The 20,118-nt window shown below is 55.8% G+C and overlaps 1 protein-coding gene across 1 annotated transcript; it reads left to right on the top strand.

Moving 5' to 3' along the window:
• The first annotated feature begins 407 nt into the window (after window positions 1–407).
• LOC125911191 (probable hydrolase PNKD) lies at window positions 408–19,825 on the top strand. The gene is made up of 9 exons (XM_049614905.1): window positions 408–755; window positions 14,719–14,834; window positions 14,972–15,084; window positions 15,699–15,757; window positions 16,481–16,573; window positions 16,917–17,080; window positions 17,804–17,890; window positions 18,826–18,941; window positions 19,179–19,825. Exons 1-9 carry the CDS (start codon window positions 595–597, stop codon window positions 19,350–19,352), a joined length of 1,083 nt encoding a protein of 360 aa, XP_049470862.1. The 5' UTR covers window positions 408–594; the 3' UTR covers window positions 19,353–19,825.
• The last annotated feature ends 293 nt before the right edge of the window (window positions 19,826–20,118 follow it).

Genomic DNA, 20,118 nt, shown 5'->3' with positions numbered 1-20,118 from the left:
TTGACCCTTGCACTCTCAGAGTCCAGCATAGTGCTTGGCACATAGGAGGCCAGAGAATGCTAATTGAATGAATGAATAAATGAATGCATGGCAGTTGGCCCAAGTGATCTTCCAGGTTCCTTCCAGCTGAAAAAGTTTGTCTAACGTTTCCCGCCAAGAGGACCATTCCAGGGACTCTCCCAGAGTCCCCTGTTGGGGGAAGGTGGGAGGAAAGCCGGGCGGGGGAGGGGGGCGGGGGGACCTTCGAGCTTCGGTCCCCTCCCAGGCCACTGGAGATCTTGGACCCGGATTAGCTCAGGTCCGAAGCCCACACCGGCCCCGCCTCCCGGTCGGCCAGAGGGGGCGGGGCCAGGCCGCCTCCAGCCCGGTGGCATTCGGGGCGTGCGCCCGGCCGACGGTGGCGAGGGGGCGGGTTCGAACGCGAGTCGCCGGGCGGGGCGGGGCCAGAATGCCCCCCACGCCCCCCAGCCCGGCAGTGCAGGGGGCGGGGCCCCATCCCAGAAGGGTTCCCTGCCAAGGGGCCAGGGCAGAGCCGTCGCCTAGCAACGCCCCGCCCCGCCCGCCCCCGATCCGCCGCGGGCGCCTGCCCCCAGCATGGCCTGGCCAGGCTGGTCCGCGCCGTGGCTGTGGGTCGTCGGCTGCGGGCTGCTGCTCCTCGTCCTGGTCCTGCTCGCGAGCCCCCGCAGCTGCCGAGCGCGGCGGACCCTCCGCGGCCTGCTCATGGCGCGCAGCAAGCGGCTGCTCTTCCGAATCGGGTTAGTGTCGGGCTCCGGCGGGATGCGGGGCTCGGGAAGGCGGGCGCGGGGGGAAAGGGGACTGAGAGGCGGGGGCCGGGGGAAGGACTTGAGGGTTCGGGTGGGGAGGGGGCTGGGGGATTCAGAGCCAGAGAAGAGCGATCGAAGAGGCGGGCTAGAGAAACCTCTGATTTAGGGGGACTGAGGAAGAGAAGGAGTTGAGGGGGGCTGGAAAAATGGGATGCGTTGGGGAAGGATTGGAGCGGCAGACTAGGATGGCCAGGGAAAGGAGGCATGAGAGGACAGCTGAAGAAAAGAGCCAGATGAGGGGCTGGCGACAAGGGAACTGGAAAAAGAGGGCAGGTGCAGAACAGAAGGAATGCCTCAGACCATCAGAGTGTCACCGGGAACGGCGGGCTCCTTCCATGTGTCCCTGTCCTTCTCCCCATCACCCAGCTCCCCACCACACAGTGTAAGCGCTTCTGTCTCAAGCTAGAGTCCCAGCTGTGTAGGGACTCTGTCTCTTTCCTTCTGTTCCCCGACCCTGGCCCGTGTCCAAAACCCGACTCTACTCACTCAGATCTATCAAGGTTCACTGACCTCCAATGACTTTTTCCTGTCAGACCCCCTTTCCTGAGTCCTCACTCTTTCCTTCCCCCTACTTTTACCCTTTCTTGGGCCAGACCAGGGCGGTAACCACCTCTGATCTGCCACGGAGACACTAAGAGCCTGGGAAAAAACCACAAGAAGCCTTCCTAGGGCCCCAAGAAGGCTTCTTAGGGCCCCTAATCCGTACCCACAGCCAGCAGGGCAAGGGGGCAGGACCTCAAGCTTGAGGGCAGCTCTGATGGGGACAGGAACTGTGGGAGCCCTGGCCACTGGCCAGGTTTGGGGGAGGGTGCAAGCCTGGGAATTTCCTGAGCTTCAGAGAGGACATTGTATGATTATCCCTCCTCCCCAGACCACCCCAGGTCTTCCAAAAAGCTTCAGCCCTAGGATTCTACTCAAACTCAGTCTAAGGAGGAGAGATCTAAAGGCCTGGTGGGGGGAAAACCAGAAAAACATGGGGGGAGAGAGAATCATGGGTGCCTTTGGGGCATTCACATCTCTAATGGCCCAAACATTGGTCGTATTCTTTTTATTTATTTATTTATTTATTTATGTATTTATTTATTTATTTTTGAGTAATCTCTAAACCCAACATGGAGCTCGGGGCTCAAACTCACAGCCCCAAGATCAAGAGTCACATGCTCTAACACTGAGCCAGCCAGGCACCCAACATTGGTCACATTCTTGATCATGCTCCAACCGAGTCACCATTGCTCTGCAAATAGTGTTAAAATAATGAGCTTTACAAGCATTTAAATAATTTCATATCTGGGACCCACAAAACTTCTAGGAATTGTACAGCTCTATTTGGGGAAGGATTTTTAAAATTTACTTCTGGCTTTCAAAATCAGTAATGCTGAAGTCATACAAACAGCCTGAGGAAGTGAAAAATAGATGTTTCCACAAAGAACTGGAAATCAGAAGTCCTGAAATAAGAATTCCCAAGATTGCTGTCCCAGAATCCTGAGGTCTTGGATATTCGTAGAACTTAGGACCTGGGAGTTTCCAAATCCCAAAACTTGGAATTCTCGGAGAACTTCTTTGGAATTCAGTATTCCTGTTGGGCTTTCCTGTGTCTGGATTTCACCATTGCCTTGGAATCACCTCCCAAAATTTGCAGGGCAGAAGGGCGTGCCTGGAATCAGAATTCCAGACCCTGCCCCTCCATGGTCTGGGAAACAATTAGTCCAGTCCCTTGGGGGAGAGGCCGCTTGCTGCTGGGAGGGACAGGGGGTGTTAGCAGGAAATGGTCTGGGGGAAATGGGCAGGTGTTGCTGCTGTGGGGTTGCCTCCAGGAAGGATGGAGGGGGGGTGACGGGACAGGCCATGATGGGAAGGGGCAGAGTTCACGGGCACACTCCACCCTAAATGTGTGGCTGAGAGGAACACAAATAGAAGGTTCCATTGGGGGCTGGAAAGCAAGTGATGGAAATACTAAGAGGAGAGTAATTATTATCCTTAATAACAGTAATCACTGGTGTTTGACAATTTTATAAAGGGGTTTCCTCAAACATAACCACAGCTGCCTTGGGATGGGGATGACTGGGTACCGCGGAGGGTAGATCCAGGCTAACCTGAGATAGACACACACATTCGAGACTCTGCACGGCATGGGAGACAGTGAAGCACATGGCATGCGGGTTCAACAAATCTGCTTTTGAATCCTAGGTTTGTTGCTTAGTAACCATGGGGCCCTGGACAGATAACTCAGCCTCTCTATGCCTCAGTTGTTGGCGTCTGTAAAATGCGCCTGGTGATAGTACCTACTTCGTGGGGATCCTTTGAGGATCAAATGAAATTTGCATATTAAGTGCAAAAGGTCTGGCTCATAGTAAGTGCTTGGGAAATGTTAGCAATCGCTCATTCTGTAGCATGGAGAATGGATGCGAAGGTGGCACCAGCTAGGGTCTTTCTGGAGCTTTCTTCCTTACTTCTCCTGTTTTCCAAGCCTATCCTGTCCACCCACCCCTCAGGAAATCCCACATCCCTTTATTCATTCATTGAAATCCTAACTCTTCTGGGTTGGGATTGTGGGATCACAGATAGGAACAGAGTCTGGTTGCTGCTTTCCAGGAAGAGGGGAAAGGAACATGTGAAAGGGACCCAATCTGGGGCGGGAGACAGGGCATGACAAGTTCCCCAGGGAGTGGCAGGGTATGCCTACGGAGGCTGGGGTCAAGGGTGTGGGACTCTCCCATGTGTGCCACCTACTTCGTGCCTCAGTTTCCCTTTTGCCCCTTTGCCTTCTCAGTGGTAGTTGAAGGGGTGTTGCAGAATGGGGCCCTGAGCAGAGCCTCAGGGGGCAGGGGTGAATGGGGAGCAAGGCTGGGCTCATCCAGGGCTGGGAATGTCTCACAGAACTGAGAAAGTAGATGGTAGCCAGCCTTTGGGGCTAGACAGTCCTAGGTGGCAAAGCCCTTCTACCCTCCCTGACCAAACCCCCTCTTCATTCCTAGGCATAGAGGGTCTTTCTTGACTCTCCCAACCTAAGTAAGACCAACTGGCCCTGGGACAAACCTTGCTTGCTCCACTTCTGCAAGAGGAACGCCCTCCTCTGGGGCCAGTAAGGTCCACTGACTTGATTTCAAGGAGTGGCAAGAATCCTGGGCTGATAATTCTTTTTTTTTTTTTTTTTTTTTTTTTATTTATTTTTGGGACAGAGAGAGACAGAGCATGAACGGGGGAGGGGCAGAGAGAGAGGGAGACACAGAATCGGAAACAGGCTCCAGGCTCCGAGCCATCAGCCCAGAGTCTGACGCGGGGCTCGAACTCACGGAGCGCGAGATCGTGACCTGGCTGAAGTCGGACGCTTAACCGACTGCGCCACCCAGGCGCCCCCTGGGCTGATAATTCTTGAGTAAATGACCCACCTGCTTGTGACCTGAACGAAGGCTGGGGTCGAGGCAGTGGGCTGGGCCAGCCCCTGCATGAGGGGAGCAGAGGGTCCTTTTCCTTTCTGCAGGCCTTTGGGACCCTGGAGAGCTCCAGCTCCAGCATCCACAGTGGCCTCTTTGCTGCAGGGTAGTTTCCAAAGCATGGCCCTGAGTGAGTGTTTCCTTCCCCAAGCCACAATGCCTCCAGAATGGAGTCCACACCCCTCACCCAGGCCTTTGGGACCCTGGTACACCCCCTCCACACCTGGCCCAGTGCCATCTTCCCCAAGCCCTGAGCTCTTTCTATACTTCTGTCTGGGCCTGTCAGACCTTCCTTCCTCCCTGCATCTCTACCTGTCGAGTTTTGTTGCATCCTCAAAGCTCACCGTTAAAATGTACCCAGGGGTGCCTGGCTGGCTCTGTCAGTAGAGCATATGACTCTTGATCTTGGGGTCTTGAGTTCAAGCCCCATGTTGAGTGTAGAGTTTAGCTTAAAAAAAAATAAAAGAAAAAATATATCCAAACTCTGAAAACACTTATCCCCACTTCCACTGTTAACACCCTGGGCCAACCCACAGTCTCTTCCCAGGCCTCCTCAATTGACTCCTTCCTTTGGCATCTGTACCCCCAAAGTATTCTCAGCACAGCAAATGGGACAAAACCGTTAAGATTTACGTTAGAAATGTGCCGCTTCTCTGCTCAGATCCCTCCAGAATGGCTTAAAGGCCCTCTGAGAGCAGCCCATCCCCCACCTCACCTGGTATGCTGTTCACCTTGCTCATTCTGCCCAGTCGGCCACTTCACTCTTCCCGGAACATTCCAAGACAGGGTTACCTCTGTGCCCTGCCACTGCTGTTCTCTCTCACTAGAACCTTCTTCCCCCTGATGGCCACATGGTTTGCTGCCCCACTCCCTTCAGCTCTCTGCCCAAACTTCACCTTACTGGGGAGTCCTGCCCTGACCACCCCCTGTAAAAATAGCAGCACTCACACCCCTGTACTCTATCCCCTCTGCCCTGCTTTATTGTTCTCCATAGTACGTATCACCATATGACATCCTATATATTGACATGTCTATATGTTTATTGGTTTTCTCCCCCAACCAGAATATGAGCCACACGAGGGAAGAATCTCCTTTCACTCCTGTATCTCAGCTCCCAGAACAGTGCCTGGCACAGAGGTGGCCCTTGTTACAAGTTTTTGGAATGAATGAAAAGCTTGGCCCCGGTGCCATCTTTTCCATGAAGCCTGCCCTTGCTCCCCAGTCAAAATTCATCTCTGCCTCTGTCGTGATCCTTGGCACTGGCATCCCCCTTAGAGCTTTCATTACACACTCTTGCTTGTTCTTGCATTAGGTGTTCCCAGATCTGATTCCCCCACTGGACTCCAAGCCCAGGGAGCAGGACTGAATCAAGAGGGCCTGGCATTGGGATGAGGTCTCCCTCATCCACCAGGGGAAAGCTGAAACAGACCAGAATCCAAATCACACAAAACCCAGGGTTCTTGGCAGGGATTATAGGCAGGGAGACATGGCCAAGAGGCCTCCAGCAATGGCTGTGCCTCTGGTCCTCCCTGAGAGCCCTCAGCAGTGACTTCTCCTCCCTCTGGGGGGGATGGATGGAGTCCTGAGAGGGCTGTGAAGGCTGCAGAAGCCCAACCCGGGACAGGCATAGAGACTGGAGATAGGCCCCGTGGTCTCCCAGGCAGGCTTGTTTTTTGTTTGTTTGTTTGTTTGTTTTAAATTTTTTTTAACGTTTATTTATTTTTGAGACAGAGACACAGCATGAATGGGGGAGGGGCAGAGAGAGAGGGAGACACAGAATCAGAAGCAAGCTCCAGGCTCTGAGCCATCAGCCCAGAGCCCGATGCGGGGCTCGAACTCGTGGACCGCGAGATCGTGACCTGAGCTGAAGTCGGACGCTTAACCGACTGAGCCACCCAGGCGCCCCATTGTTTGTTTGTTTTTTTAAGTTTATGTATTTATTATTGAAAGAGAGAGTGCACAAGGTGGGGAAAGGCAGAGAGAGAGAGAGAGAGAGAGAGACAGAATCCAAAGCAGGCTCCAGGCTCTGAGCTGTCAGCACAGAGCCCGATGCGGGGCTCGAACCCGTAAACTGTGAGATCACGACCTGAGCCCGTCAAACGCTTAACTGACTAGCCACCCAGGCACCCCAGGGCAGGCCTGTTTTGACCACGTGCAGGTACTGCCCCTCTCCTGGGCATGGAGAACTCTCCCCCCCCCCCCCCCCCCCCCCCCCCCCCCACCAGGCATGCTGGCAGCTTCAGGAAACTCACTCTCTAGGGCCATTTTAGCTGTCTCATTAACTTCAGTTTCCTCAGTTTTGAGAAAGCGTAAAACATTGAGCCTCTTTCTGTTCCTAAGGGCCTGTTCCAGCACAGCTCTGTGCCCTGGTCGCCTTCCAGGCCCCTCGGCCCTCAGACAGCGTTTCTGGGTTTGGTTTCATAAAGAGCGTCAGGTCAGACGCAAAGCCTGGGGCAAGCTGGGTCCTGGGGGATCGGAGGGCAGATGCCCAAAGGACCTCTTGACCAGAGGCCTCAGCCACCTGGGCTTGCCCATCGGGTCCCAGTGGAGTCTGGGGCCCAGGCTAGATGGGAGAGCTAACGAGAGCCCTCAGGCCTCTCTCGCCAGGGATAGGGAGACTGCCCGAGGGAGGAGGGGAAGAAGAACTCCATTGTGTGTTCTCCCTGGGTGTCTGAGGGAGGGGGGGGAAGGGGTTGTGTCTCAGTCCCCAGCTGAGGCCCCATGGGGCCTCCCAAGGGGCTGGAAGTGCAGACTCAGAAGCCAGAGAAGCCACACTCTGTTCAGTGCGGCTGGGAGTGAAAGGTGTGCCAGTGAGCCCTCACTGGGGTGGCTGTTGCTGTGTCCCAGCCCTGACCCCCCTGACCCCTCAGGGCAACTGCAGGGAATCACCTGAGGCAGGCTGTCCCCCTCTCCCCTCTCCCCCTTCCCCCTCCCCCCTCCCCAATCTGCACAGCGGTTTTTCTAAGTCCCAGAGGACCAATTAAGGAACTTTCTTTTCTTTTTTTTTAAATTTTTTTTTTTTTTACGTTTATTTATTTTTGAGACAGAGAGAGACAGAGCATGAATGGGGGAGAGCAGAGAGAGAGGGAGACACAGAATCCAAAGCAGGCTCCAGGCTCTGAGCCATCAGCCCAGAGCCCGACGGCCCGGCCCGACGTGGGGCTCGAAATCACGGACCGTGAGATCGAAACCTGAGCTGAAGTCGGACGCCCAACCGACTGAGCCACCCAGGCGCCCCAGGAACTTTCTTTTCTTTTTGGTGAGGTGACAGTGAGTAGTTCTGGGCCCCAGAACTGCTGGATGAGAATCTGGGTGGGGGTGGGGGTGGGGGTGCAGGCAGAAGAGGAAAAGGTAAGAATCTTCTTGTTTAACCAGCAACCCCAGATCACTCTGATGCAGCTGCCCCAGGCACGCATACATCCCAGCTTCCTGACAATGCCTGGGAACCCCATGGCAGAGAATTTGAATCCCACATTGGCCCTGGGGTGTCTACATCATCTTGTAAATCATGTGACATCATGTGACCTTTCGGGGCTGAGCTGCTCTTTCAAGGAGGAGGAGCACCCGGTTTCACTGAGAAGGAAACTGAGGCTTGGGGAGTGAGTTCCTGCTTCTTGCCTCTGGCAACAGAAGAAAGGAAGCTGTAGGGGCCCATTATATGGGGCAGTGACTTCCGGCTAGGTGGGAGGCTAGGAGATAGGACTGGTTCTTCCCAGTAAGTGCTTCACATTTCCTGGCCAGGGTCTGTTCTGCCTTCCCACTCTTCTGCATCTGGTGCATGATGCTACCCATGGAACCATCAACCCAGTCATACATCCAGGATTGGGAATCAGTCAAGATTTGAAAGGGGCCTTCAGGATTCTCCAGTTTAGGGTGTCTTACCCTGAGGCCTATGGGGTCTCGGACCCTCTGCATTCATCGGTAAAATGCCACACATGTAATAAGTTCGGCCCAAGTCTGAGTCTCAAAAATGCTAAAACCAGGGATCCAAGAGGTTCCAGTGGCCAGATCCTGGGTTGTGTGTCTGGGTCACTGAAAGTGACCCCAACATGGCATTTTTTGTCAGCAGAAGCCCTCAGAGGCGTTGGGTCTGCCCCAAAATAGTTCAGGCCCACTCATGTCATTCTTCCCCCTGATTTGGGTTTGGGGGGGGGGGTGCGGATTCTAGCAGTCAAGGGTGTGTACTCCAGGATCAGGCTGCCGGGGATGAATCTGTGCCCCACCGCTGGCCTTGGTGTGATCATGGGCGGCCCCCTCCCCACCTTTCCGGGCTTCAGTGTCCCTGTCTATGAAATGGAAGATTGGTAGCAGCTGCCTCCAGGTCACTTGGAGGCCGACTGGAGGCGATTGATGGGAGGCACCTCGCTCAGCCTGGGCTGCCCTGAGGTGACGTTGGGGAAGAATGGACCAGTGAGCTCCAGAGCTCAAACACACATAGTTAAACTGACAGACACACTGTGAGGAAAACAGATGATCTGACAATAGTTAACTGCCTGTGCAGACCCCCATCCAGTGCTTCCTCCAGCTCCTCCATTCAGGGGCCCTGGGTCCAGACCCCAGGGTCTGGGCAGCTGGGATTTTGTGCCTTGTAACACAGCCCACCCATGTCTTTGAGTCTAGTGACCTGCTTCTCAGAGCACCTTGCTTGGCCAGGTGCGTGGGTGCAGCAGGCGGGGGGGGGGGGGTTGTGAGGGGGGGGGGGGGGCGGGGGGGGGGGGCAGAGGTGGTTGAAACTTGGGCCCCACAAGCCCCCACTGGGCTTCACAGGGTCCACAGCCAGGCCTGGGGCCCACTGACCTGAAGGAACACCTTCCATTCCAGTCACTTTAACACCTGGATGTTTGCCCCCCCCCCCCCCCCGCCCCAGCCTTTCCTGGGCATTCAGCCAGCATTTTCTGAGTGCCAGTTCTGTGCTCTACTAGTGCAGGGGGCCTCCCAGAGGGGTCTGGAGGAGCCACGAGGAGCAGGCTGGGTCACCAGCCAAGTCTGCCTCCCCCATGCATGGCACTCACTGATTAGACACCGGATAGAAGTCGATAAGGTCCCTGCCACTGAGGGGCTCAGCTCCTGCCACCCCCAGGGGTGGGGGTGGGGTGATGGGGGGTGAAGCTGAATGTTCTAGATGGAGCAGAGGAAAGTGGCTTTCTGCTGGGGTAATCAGGGTGGGTTTGAGCAGAGTCCTGAAGGATACTTAGGATTCCAGTAAGAGGAGAAGGCCTGGAGGGTATTCGAGGCCAGAGACCTGCAGGAGCTGAGGCAGGAAGGTAGCTTGAAAATTTAATGAGTTATTTCAGGCATTCAAAAGAAGATGGATAATATAACAACCTCCACCCCCACCGCCCAGCTTAAGGAACAAAATATTACTGACACTGTGAAGTCCCTGTGGCCACCCCCGCAGCCTACTTCCTTCCTGCCTCCGAAGGAAGCCTGCTAACCTGCACGTTGACCATACGCTCAGATGCCTTTATTCTCTGACTACATACATCTGTATCCCCAAACAGTACAGATAATGGTTTGGTGTGCTTCGGCATTTTTAATAACTATTGTCAGATTGTCTGTTTTCCCTACAGTTTGCCTGTTAGTTTAATGCTGTGTGTTTGAGCTTTGTGCACGTTGAGTGAGACCTGGTGCTCTGGATGATCGTGTGGTGACACTCTCCTGTCACCAGTGGGGAGCCAGCGAAGGCTTTTGAGCAGGAGCAGGACTCATTCAAAGGTGGCGTTTTAGGAACTTACATTTTTCCAGTGGTTTACGGTTTGGTTCAGAGGCAGAGAGCTGAGGAAAGGAGGCTTTCGTAGAGACCTCGTGAAGAGCTTCTGGGGCCTCTTCCCCGGGGCAGCCCGTCTTGGGGTTGGGGGGAGCAAAACTGAGAGGGTTCTGTTTTGGTAGCATGTGGCAGGGACAGGGTGAAATGGTGGCCTAAGCTGTGCCACTGGGAGGATGACGGGGCCTTTCCCAGAGAGAGAAGACATGGTGGGAGGGGCTGATGAGCATGGTTTCGGACCCCAGTGATCATGACACCCAGCCAGCACAGGAGGCAGATGAAGAAGAAGCCACAGCTCTGGGACTGGAGAGAGTCACGTGGGGGTCACTGTCAGGGGAAGAGCAGGCCTGAGGACAGGATCCCAGCAGTCACTAGGTCCTTGCCCCCACCCCAGGTCCTTCCCCTGCTCTGGACAGTGATCTAGACTCAGGCCCATAAGGGCCACCTTGTCCCTCTCTCCCACAGCCAAGCAGGGCACAGATCTCAGGCCTGGCGTCCATTCCCAACTTTCTCCATCTCCCCACTCCTCCACCCTGCTCCCTTAAACGGCTCCCTCCAACACTGCAGGCCGGCAAGCTCCCAGAAAGGGAAGTCAGAGCGTGTGCCTCCCCGCTTTAAGAACCACCAGCAATTGGGGTACCTGGGTGGCTCAATCGGTTAAGCGTCCAACTCTTGATTTCGGTTCAGGTCATGATCTCACAGTTTGTGGGTTCGAGCTCTGCATAGGCCTCCCTGCTGATGGTGCAGAGCCCTCCCCCCCCCCCCCCCCCCCCCCCCGGTTTGGGATTCTGTCTCCCTCTCTCTCTGCCCCTCTCCCCACTCACTGTCTCTCAAAATAAATAAATAAACATTAAAAAAAATAAAAACCACCAGCAGTTTCCTGCCCCCTTCCACTGCCTGGCCCTGCCCACCCCTCTGACCCCTCCCCTGGCACTCTCCATCCCTCTGGCCCTGCCTAGAGACTCCGGAGACCTCCTGGCAACTCCCAGAACATGCCCCACTCCTGCTTGCTTCAGGGCCTTAGTGCTGCTGCATCGCCCAGACAGTCCGCACTCCCTCTCTGATTTCCATTCCCAGCTCATTTGTGACCCTCAGAGAAGAGACAGGCCTTCCCTGAGCACCCTGTCTCCAGTAAGACGGGCTCCCCTCTGCTGCCCTCTTCCACCACCAGCTGCAGTTAGCTCGCTTGCTTGCGATTGATTTGTTTCCTGGGTTGGTGTCAGTTGGCCACTCCCCTCTCTATGTTGGCAGGGCCCTGCCTTGCTCTCCGCTGTCTGCACCATGTCCAGCACGTGCAGGAAATAGTTGCTGAAAAGAGTAAATGAAAGAAAGCGGCCTTGTTCACGGCAGCCTCTCAGGGCACAGTCCCTCCCTTTGTGGATCTTGACCTTCGCTGGGAAATCAAGCACATATAATAAGCATCCAATAAGGAAGACAAGGGAACATTTATCAGGTCCCTCCCAAATGTGGACAACCACGTTCTAACAGCTGTGAGGGGTGCCCGGCTGAATTCGGGAAGGAAGCGACAGTTGCTGAGCCTTCCCCCCACCAGGCCCTCAACTGACTGTTAACATTTGTTATCTTGTCTTATGTCACTGAATTTTCACGCAGGCCCGCAGAACTAAATAAGTCATGGTATCACCACTTTATAGATGAGGAGCCCAATCTAAGAGACCAATAACTTGCCCAAGGACACCGGGCTGGGGGAGCCAAGCCATGACTGGAACCCAGGGCCCCCACGCTTTCCATAAGCCTTAGTAGGAAGAAATGAAGTCAGGAACAGGACTCCAAGCACAGATGCGAGGTGGTGTCGGGGCACAGAGGAAAGGGTGATTTTATTCCCTGATTTATTATTTTGTAAGTTTTCACTTTGAAATAATTTCAGACTTGCAAAAATAGCTCACGGGATTCCTATACACCTCTCACCCTGCTCCCCTGAATGTGACGTCTTCCATAACCACAGACAATTAGCGGAACCAAGAAATTGACACCCATAGAAACTCTTTAACTACCCTCCAGACCTTACTGAAATCTTTCCAGTTGTCTCACTGACATTCTTTTTCTATTTACGTTGTCCCAACCAATCCTCTCTCAGAGGCACAGAGAATCAGCAGCCCCTGCCAGCTGGCTCCCTTCCTCCCTCTGGGGACTTTTACACTTTCGGTCTGTCCAGTTCTGGGTGAGCCTTCCCCACATTCTGACACAGCATGCTCCCTCACTTCTTGGAAACGTTACCCTCCAGAGAGGCCTTCCCTTGATGTCATCATTCTCTGTTCTGTTGCCCGGTTTTATTTTGTCACTTTGACTTGACATGTCTTTATTCTCCTGTCTGTCCCACTAGAATATAAGCTGCTAGAGGGCGGTGACTCTGCCTTACTCACTGTGCGCCCAAAGCAGGCTAAGAGCAAAGGCCTCACTAAACATGGTTAAATGCATAAAAGTGTGAGGCGGCTGGAGCTGATTTGAAAGCACAACGGAGGGGGGCCTATGAAAACTGCACATCCAGACACAGAAAGCATGGCCAGACCCTCCCGTGGTGTATCCAAATCCCAACCTGCACACGTGTGTGGGTACCCAGAGCAGGGATCGCAATGATCAAACTCTGGCAAAATCGAGGAAACCTGCTTGGTTTTTGAAGCACGTGTATGCAAATCAGCCAGCTCTTCCCAAAGGGGGGCCTGAAGAGCGGCTGCCCCTGCCCCCACCACCCCAACAGAAACACAGCAAATCTCTGTAGAGATTTAGGGTGCATTATCGACCCCCCACCCTGTACCTCGAACTCTCTGTCCCAGGCTTAATCAGCCAGAATCTCTGCCCCTCTTCTGACTTGCTGTACAACCCTAAACATTGGCACAGAGGCTTTTGGAAGCCCCCCCCCCCCCCCCCCGCACCCGACCACCCCAGCCTACTTCCATTTTCCCTTCAGAGAGGCCAGCATGTGGGACAGCTCCAGGTGGCTCGATCTGAGCCAGCTGGGCTGCTCACATTATTTGCAGGGCCTGATGTAAAATGGAATTTGGGGCCTTTTGTTCAAAGAGCAGGAAAAAGGTGCCATGAAAGGTACTAAAATATAATAAGCTTTTCCTTTCTTCTACAATTTCTCTTTTGACCTGTCCTCATATTTTTAGTTTGCTACTTAATGTCATTCTAAGTAAAGAAAAATTAAAAATCTGAGTCATTAACATGAATTTTGCCTTTTGCCTTAGTCTTCAATGACATTCAAGTCACATATGAAATCATTGAAACTACGTAATTCACATTTCTTAGCGTGTACGCAGATAATGTGTTTTGTTCTTACCTGAGCAGTGGAAAATGCCGCACAAAACGAAGTTACCTGTTTCTATCCCTTTTGACACACACGCATTCTGCCAGCTCTGGCGGCCTTCAGCTCACTCAGGAGCGAGGGAGGACAGAAAAGATGGGACAGATAGGTTACCCTCTTTCCTTTTCCCTCTGTAGCATCTTTTACAGCGTAAGTGATCGGATCATACAGGGTAATAACACGAGTGAGAAAGGATGGACAGGGTTTCTTGGTCATTGGTGTTTCTTAGAATGCCACTAACTTCCTTCTGCATTTAAAGCCAATTCTGGTTTGGGCTAAGGTGTGGCCTCTCGGGCAGCCGGTGTGCCCCTTAGTCATAGGTGTGTACTCACCTTGTAACCACTTAGAGTCCGAATGCCCACCATGACGGATGCACCAGAAGCCCCGGCTGTGGGCACTGCGCACGCGGTATGGGTGCGGGGCAGTCGGGACAGAGCGCACACGTGCTCTGTCATCTCCTCCACCCACCGCCTGTTCCCTTGTCAGGCTTCACTTGCAGGACACAAGTTCTAAGAAAAAATCATGAAGAGCTTCAAGATGGTGACCACGGAGCGCTAAGCCGAGCTCAGGGGCCTTAGGTGACCGCACTGGTCACACGCCCGTGAAGCTTGCCCTGCCTGCCCGTTTCCTGTGTTTGGAGGCCTCTGTCACTCACAAGTCCCCTCTGTTGTTTGTGCTGACTTGTCGCCTTTTCCTTTCTCTGTGCAGCGCGTGGGATGGCCTGAAATCGTGGCGGGAGGGGGGAGGGAGTGTGGTCAGACCGTCCAGCCTACCTCTCCCTGCTTCCTCCACCAGACAGCCAGACAGAACTTTCTATAGTTCCGCAAAGGAGAGCGCGCTGCTGTCTGCCGCCTCTGGGCCTGGCCTGTTGTTTCCTCTACCCCAGTGGCTCTCAAAGTTTGGTCCCTGGACCATTGGACCAGCAGCAACAAGCATCACCTGGAGCTCGTTAGAAATGCAAATTCCCAGGCCCCGCCCCAGACCTGCTGAAGCTGGGGATGGGGCAAAGAATCTGTTTTAACTCCCAGGCATGATTGTGATGCACCACTGCTCTCCGGAAACACTTTTTACACCTCATTTCAGCTTCCTAACGCGTCCACCCTTCTCGTGGAATAACCCCCTCCCCTCTGAGTCCCCTCTGAGTCCCCTCTGTGAATCCCTCAGCTCACATCGCCCCTGATGGGCCTGGGGCTCGGGGTGTGTCCATCACGGCAGTGTACTGAGCAGGGCAAACAGTAGGCACACGATAATGGTAGCGGTGCGCTGACGGGGGGGGGCGTGGCCAAGGGAGTGGACACGTGGGACCTGGGCATCTCCGAGGGCCCCACGCCCACGTGCAGGGGCGGGGCTGAGCACAGACATCCCGCCCCGCAGGTACAGCCTGTACACCCGCACCTGGCTCGGGTACCTCTTCTACCGCCAGCAGCTGCGCAGGGCTCGGAATCGCTACCCCAAAGGCCACTCTAGAACCCAGCCCCGCCTCTTCAACGGTGAGCTCTGGCTGCCCCGGGGCCACCTTCGCCCCAGGCTGTGCCCACCCACCCTCCCTGCCTATGCCCCATCACACGCCCCTGGCTGCTGGGCTCCCTACGCGTCACCCTGTCCACAGCCCATCTCTGTCCCCCAGGAGTGAAGGTGCTTCCCATCCCCGTCCTCTCAGACAACTACAGCTACCTCATCATCGACACCCAGGCCCGGCTGGCTGTGGTTGTGGACCCCTCTGACCCTCAGGCTGTACAGGTGAGGGGAGGGGGGGGGGCAGGGGTACCTGGTGTCACCAGAGAGGGGCTGACCCTGATCCCTCTGCCAGTGGAATGTGTCCCCTTGCACATGCCCTCACACATAGACCCCCACAACCACAGCGGGGTTAAGGGCCAGTGTCCAGGGCATGGCTGGGATGGGGGGAGGACAGCTGTGGGGGATCTGAGCCACAGGGAGAGGGATGCTGACTCAGGACCATGGTCTGAGGTTTCTTCTGTCTCTCACTCTCTGTGGCCCCTTTCTGACCGTCTTTCTTCTCTCCTCATCTGTGTCTGTCAGTCTCTGGATCTCTCCATCTTTCCTTCCCATTTCTGATTTCGCTGTATGTGGCTCTATCTGTGTGTTTACGCACCTCGGGTCTCCACCTCCCCACCCTCCCCCCATTGCCCTTGCTCAGTCTCAGCTTCCCCCCTCCCCCCTAGCTCCATCCTCTAGCTCTCTCATCCTCTAGCTCCTCTCATCCTCTCATCCTCTAGCTCCATCACCTCCCTGTCCCTCATCCTCCCTGCTGCCCCCTCTGCAGCCAGCACCTGCACCCCTGTCCCTCTCTGCACACCACTCCTCAGTCTCAGTACCTCCTCTCTCTCCCCCAGGCTTCCATTGAAAAGGAGGGCGTTGATTTGGTTGCCATCCTCTGCACTCACAAGCACTGGTAAGGGACTGGGGTGGCATCTGGGTATGGATGACCTTCCCTGGCCGACCCTGGCCCCGGCGGGCTTGTTGGGACTGGACCTAGGGAGGACAGGCTGGGCTGGGGGGCCGGGAGTCAGGATGAGCGGGGACCCACCTTCTTCCTAAAGCCACCAGGGCATCAGCAGAGAAGGAGGGAAGGGGCGGGTCTCCCACCCTGCACTTATCAGACTCCTAAAGCCCTAGAGGAGGGCAGGGCAGGCATTTATCTCTCATTCCGTGGGCATGTAGTAGATGTCTGCTGTGCTTGGGACGTGGGCAGACCTCGTGAGTTCTTTCCTCAAGGAGATTATAGTCCAGTGGGGGAGACAGCCCCGCATGACAGTGTACAATGATGACAAACATTTAGGTGGCACTTGGCACAAGGTGCAGGAGGTGGGGGGCACTTGGTGAAGTGTGACCAGGTCCACTTGGAGAGACTAGAGGCTGATGACCCTGGAGCTGAGAGAGGCCAGAAAGATCGGTTGGCATTGGCTGGGTGACAGAAGGGAGGGGTGGCAAGTCGCGGGGATGACCTTCTGAGCAGGGGAACAGCTTGAGCAAAGGCCTAGAGGTGTGGACAGCTTGGCTCACTTCAGAAGCCTGGGGCTCAGTGCCCAAAGGCCTGGAGATCTGGAAAGAGGAAGGCAAGGAGGCCTAGTACCATTGCCCCTCAGAGTCCCTGCCTGTCTCTGCCATCCCACAGGGACCACAGTGGAGGGAACCGTGACCTCAGCCGGCGGCACCAGGACTGTCGGGTGTATGGGAGCCCTCAGGATGGCATCCCCTACCTCACCCAGTAAGTCCCTGACCCCAGGGTGGATGGTCCTTTCGTGGGCCCTTTCCCGCACCCCACCCTTCAGTCGAGGATCGCAGGATTGCCAGCAGTTGGGTCTTTGCTGATGCCCTTCCTGACCCTTAGAGGGCAGATCAGAGCCCATCTGAAGACTGGCACTACCCACCCCCCAACTCATCCAGCCACGGTCCCCAAAAGAGGAAGAGGCGAGGGTTTGGATCTGAAGCCCTGGGCATCGTGGGTGCCTTCCCTCTTTGGTGTGGAAGCTCCTTGGGCTTAGGGTGGGACAAGGAGCAGCACATCCCAAGCTCTAGTACCTTCTCTCTGCTATTGCCTTGCTTCTCAGTCCCCTGTGTCATCAAGATGTAGTTAGCGTGGGACGGCTCCAGATCCGGGCCCTGGCCACCCCTGGCCACACGCAAGGCCATCTGGTCTACCTGCTGGATGGGGAGCCCTACAAGGGTCCCTCCTGCCTCTTCTCAGGGGACCTGCTCTTCCTCTCTGGCTGTGGTGAGTTCCCCCAAAAGGGAAGCAGGAGAAGGGGCCAGAAAGGAGGGGGAGAGGTCAGGACAGGGACCCAAGGACAGCCACAGTCCCATGCAGTGCATTAAAACTTTGGTTTTAGCACAGATATTGCCTTGACAGTTACTCCCATCTGTATTAGCCCCCCCCCCTTTTTTTAATACCTTCACAACTTCCCACAGGGGATGGACAGAATGAGACAACACCGGTAACTGAGTACAGACCTCACAGGGTATTTGTTTCCACCGTGAAGCCTAGTTCTCTGATACAGTCACTGGAGAGACTGGTTACAAAAAGTGGAGAACCTCCAAATGAGAGGGTAAACCATGGGTGGGGGAGGACCACAGTCCCAGGCTGCACGGAGTCTCAAAGGGCAGCACTGACAAAGAAAAAAGTGCTCCGTGGAAAAGAGCAACCCCACACCAGCTGTGCTTGGGGTCCTTAGAACTCAGCCTGAAGGTTCTGTACCCCCTCCCCACCCACATGTCAGTATATGCAACAGAGGCTTCAAACAGGTCTGGTTGGGGAGTGAATATGTGGGCTCAGCATCCAGTGGGAAGGACGGCACGGAAGCCTGGGGGAGTGGGTATGGCAGGGGCAAGGCTAGGGCTGCTGGCCAGTCCCAGCTCTGCAAGCTGGTCCCCACCCCTCTTACTTACGCCAAGCTGTGTTCTCCTTGTATCTTGTAACATACCCGCCGACCCTCACCAGGACGGACCTTTGAGGGCACTGCAGAGACCATGCTGAGCTCCCTGGACACGGTGCTGGGTCTGGGGGATGACACTCTGCTGTGGCCCGGTGAGGTGCCCCTCCACTCCTCCCTCACTCCCCCTAGAGTCCCAGCCCACCCAGCTTCGGGCCCGGAGGTGACGCAACTCCACCTCTGATGGCTCCGGGGAGCCAATTCTAGCAGTCAGGGCAGAGCGCCCTTCATTTTGGAGCACTGGCTCTGAATGCCTCTGCTTCTCACACTAACTGCCCCTGACAGCCAGCCCTCTGCCTCCTGGGAGCCCTGTAGGCCCTGGTGCATCTCAGAGACATGGCTGATATTTTATAGCTAGAGCCTAGAACAGAAAATAGCCTTTGCTTATCAGAGAAGTCAGTGAATCTACTCTGCACGCATCCAGATCTATACTCCCCATGCATGTACGTTGAGTGTCCATTTGTCCATCTATACAGACACCGCATGTCCCTACACACACACACACACACACCACACGCACACACATCGGATATCCATAGTTTCTAAAATGCATCACTAATATGTCAATTAATCCTCAAACCATATATTTATCCATCCATTCATTTGACAAGTGCTTTATTGAACACCTAACATGTGCCAGGCTCTGTTCTAGGCACCGGGGACACATCTGTGTTCTAGTAGCATTATAGTTTGTTTTCTCCACTTGCCAAATGAGAAAATTGTGACTCAGAGAGGTGCCACGATTTGGCTGAGGTTGCACAGCTGGGCAGGGGCAGAGTCAGGGCTAGGATGCAGGTCCCCCGGCTCCAGGTCTGGTGGTTTTCCCCCCTGAACTGCTTCTGCCCCTTCACTCATGGCTGACCTGTGCCCACATTCAGAGAAGCAGCTCCGTGTGGCTGGGGCTTTCCTGGAAGGGCCACGCCTCCCCCTGGTTGTCAGGTACCCAGAGGCCAGTGGGTAGGGAGGACATCCTCTGACCCCACCACCAATCTCTGTGTGTCCTGCTCTCTGCCCCCGTGGTGGTCCTCAGGTCACGAGTATGCGGAGGAGAACCTGGGCTTTGCGGGTGTGGTCGAGCCCGAGAACCTGGCCCGGGAGAGGAAGATGCAGTGGGTGCAGAGGCAGCGGATGGAGCGCAAGAGCACGGTGGGGGCTTGGGTCCAGGAGGGGCCCGAGGGCACTCCCCAGCAGGAGCCCCTCTCTGCTGAGCTGGGGCCTGCAGGCCCCTCCCCAGAGCTCTGACGGGGGAGGGGGGGGCTCCGTTCACAGGCCTTCAAGCGAGGCCTCCTGGACCCTGAGACAGGGTAGGGGGTGGGGAGGCTTCCCTGACTGGGTCTATTTTCCAGATTCTCTCCGCTCAACCTGGTGCCTCTCGTCCCACAGTGCCCGTCCACCCTGGGAGAAGAGCGCTCCTACAACCCATTCCTGAGGACCCACTGCCTGGTGCTGCAGGAGGCCCTGGGGCCAGGCCCGGGCCCCACTGGGGACGACAGCTACTCCCGGGCCGAGCTCCTGGAGAAGCTCCGCCGGCTGAAGGACCTGCACAAGAGCAAGTGACAGCCCCCACCCCATCCCAGCCCTCCCCCCCGCGGCGGGGAGGCCACCCGTCGCCCGCACCACACCATCCCTCTCATCGCTACCACCCGCCACCTCCACCGGCGCCCACGGCGGGCATCAGTCCCAGCACTGTCAGGGGAGGAGGGTCGAGGTGATGAGGACGTGAGACCGAGGAGGAGGAGGCTGGTGGAAGGCTTGGAGACCCCACCGGGTGAGGCTGAGTTATCCAGGGCGAGAGGAAAGGCGGAGCCTTGGGACATCTCCAGAGCCAGCTGCGAGGGTGCCTCCTCTCCTGCCCTGTTCCTGCCCCGGCAGTGAGGGGTCATCTTCCCCCTTCTCCCATCCAGGGTTGGGAAAGACGGTCCCCCAAAGTGGCCTGAGGTGTGGTGCCTTGGAAAAGCGGTCACTCAGAGGGGGAGCTGGGCTCTGGTGTCCTGAGACACTGGCCCTCCTCCCCAAGCCTCCCCCCACCCCGCCCCTCCCCCCCCCCCCCCCCCCCCCCTCCCCTCCACAAACGCATTTTTCAAACAGCCATTTCTGGGAAAGATGAAAGGGCTGGAAGTCTGGCTGTCTGGACAATCTCGGCCTCAGTGACTCCCCTACAGCCTGGAAAAGGGAGGGTCCTGGTTGCCACGGAAACTGGAAACTGCGACCTCAGGCTGAGGAGACACAGGAAGCTGGGATTGCAGCCCCACAGTCTCCTCGTGCAGCAGGCCTCCGCCCCTGCCTGGGGCCCAAAGGACTCCCCTTTCCAGGGGAGAGAAAG

This window comes from Panthera uncia, assembly GCF_023721935.1.
Source record: "Panthera uncia isolate 11264 chromosome C1 unlocalized genomic scaffold, Puncia_PCG_1.0 HiC_scaffold_3, whole genome shotgun sequence".
NCBI classification, from domain to species: Eukaryota; Metazoa; Chordata; class Mammalia; order Carnivora; family Felidae; genus Panthera; species Panthera uncia.
The sequence above is the reverse complement of the archived record's forward strand: the minus strand, read 5'-3'. Positions and strand labels throughout refer to the sequence as shown.

Excerpts from the sequence above, each read along its gene's own strand:
- LOC125911191 (XM_049614905.1), top strand. The coding sequence starts at position 595 with ATGGCCTGGCCAGGCTGGTCCGCGCCGTGGCTGTGGGTCGTCGGCTGC. Across the intron at positions 756-14,718 it reads CGGCTGCTCTTCCGAATCGG|GTACAGCCTGTACACCCGCA; the intron begins GTTAGTGTCGGG and ends CCCGCCCCGCAG. Across the intron at positions 17,081-17,803 it reads GCTCTTCCTCTCTGGCTGTG|GACGGACCTTTGAGGGCACT; the intron begins GTGAGTTCCCCC and ends GACCCTCACCAG.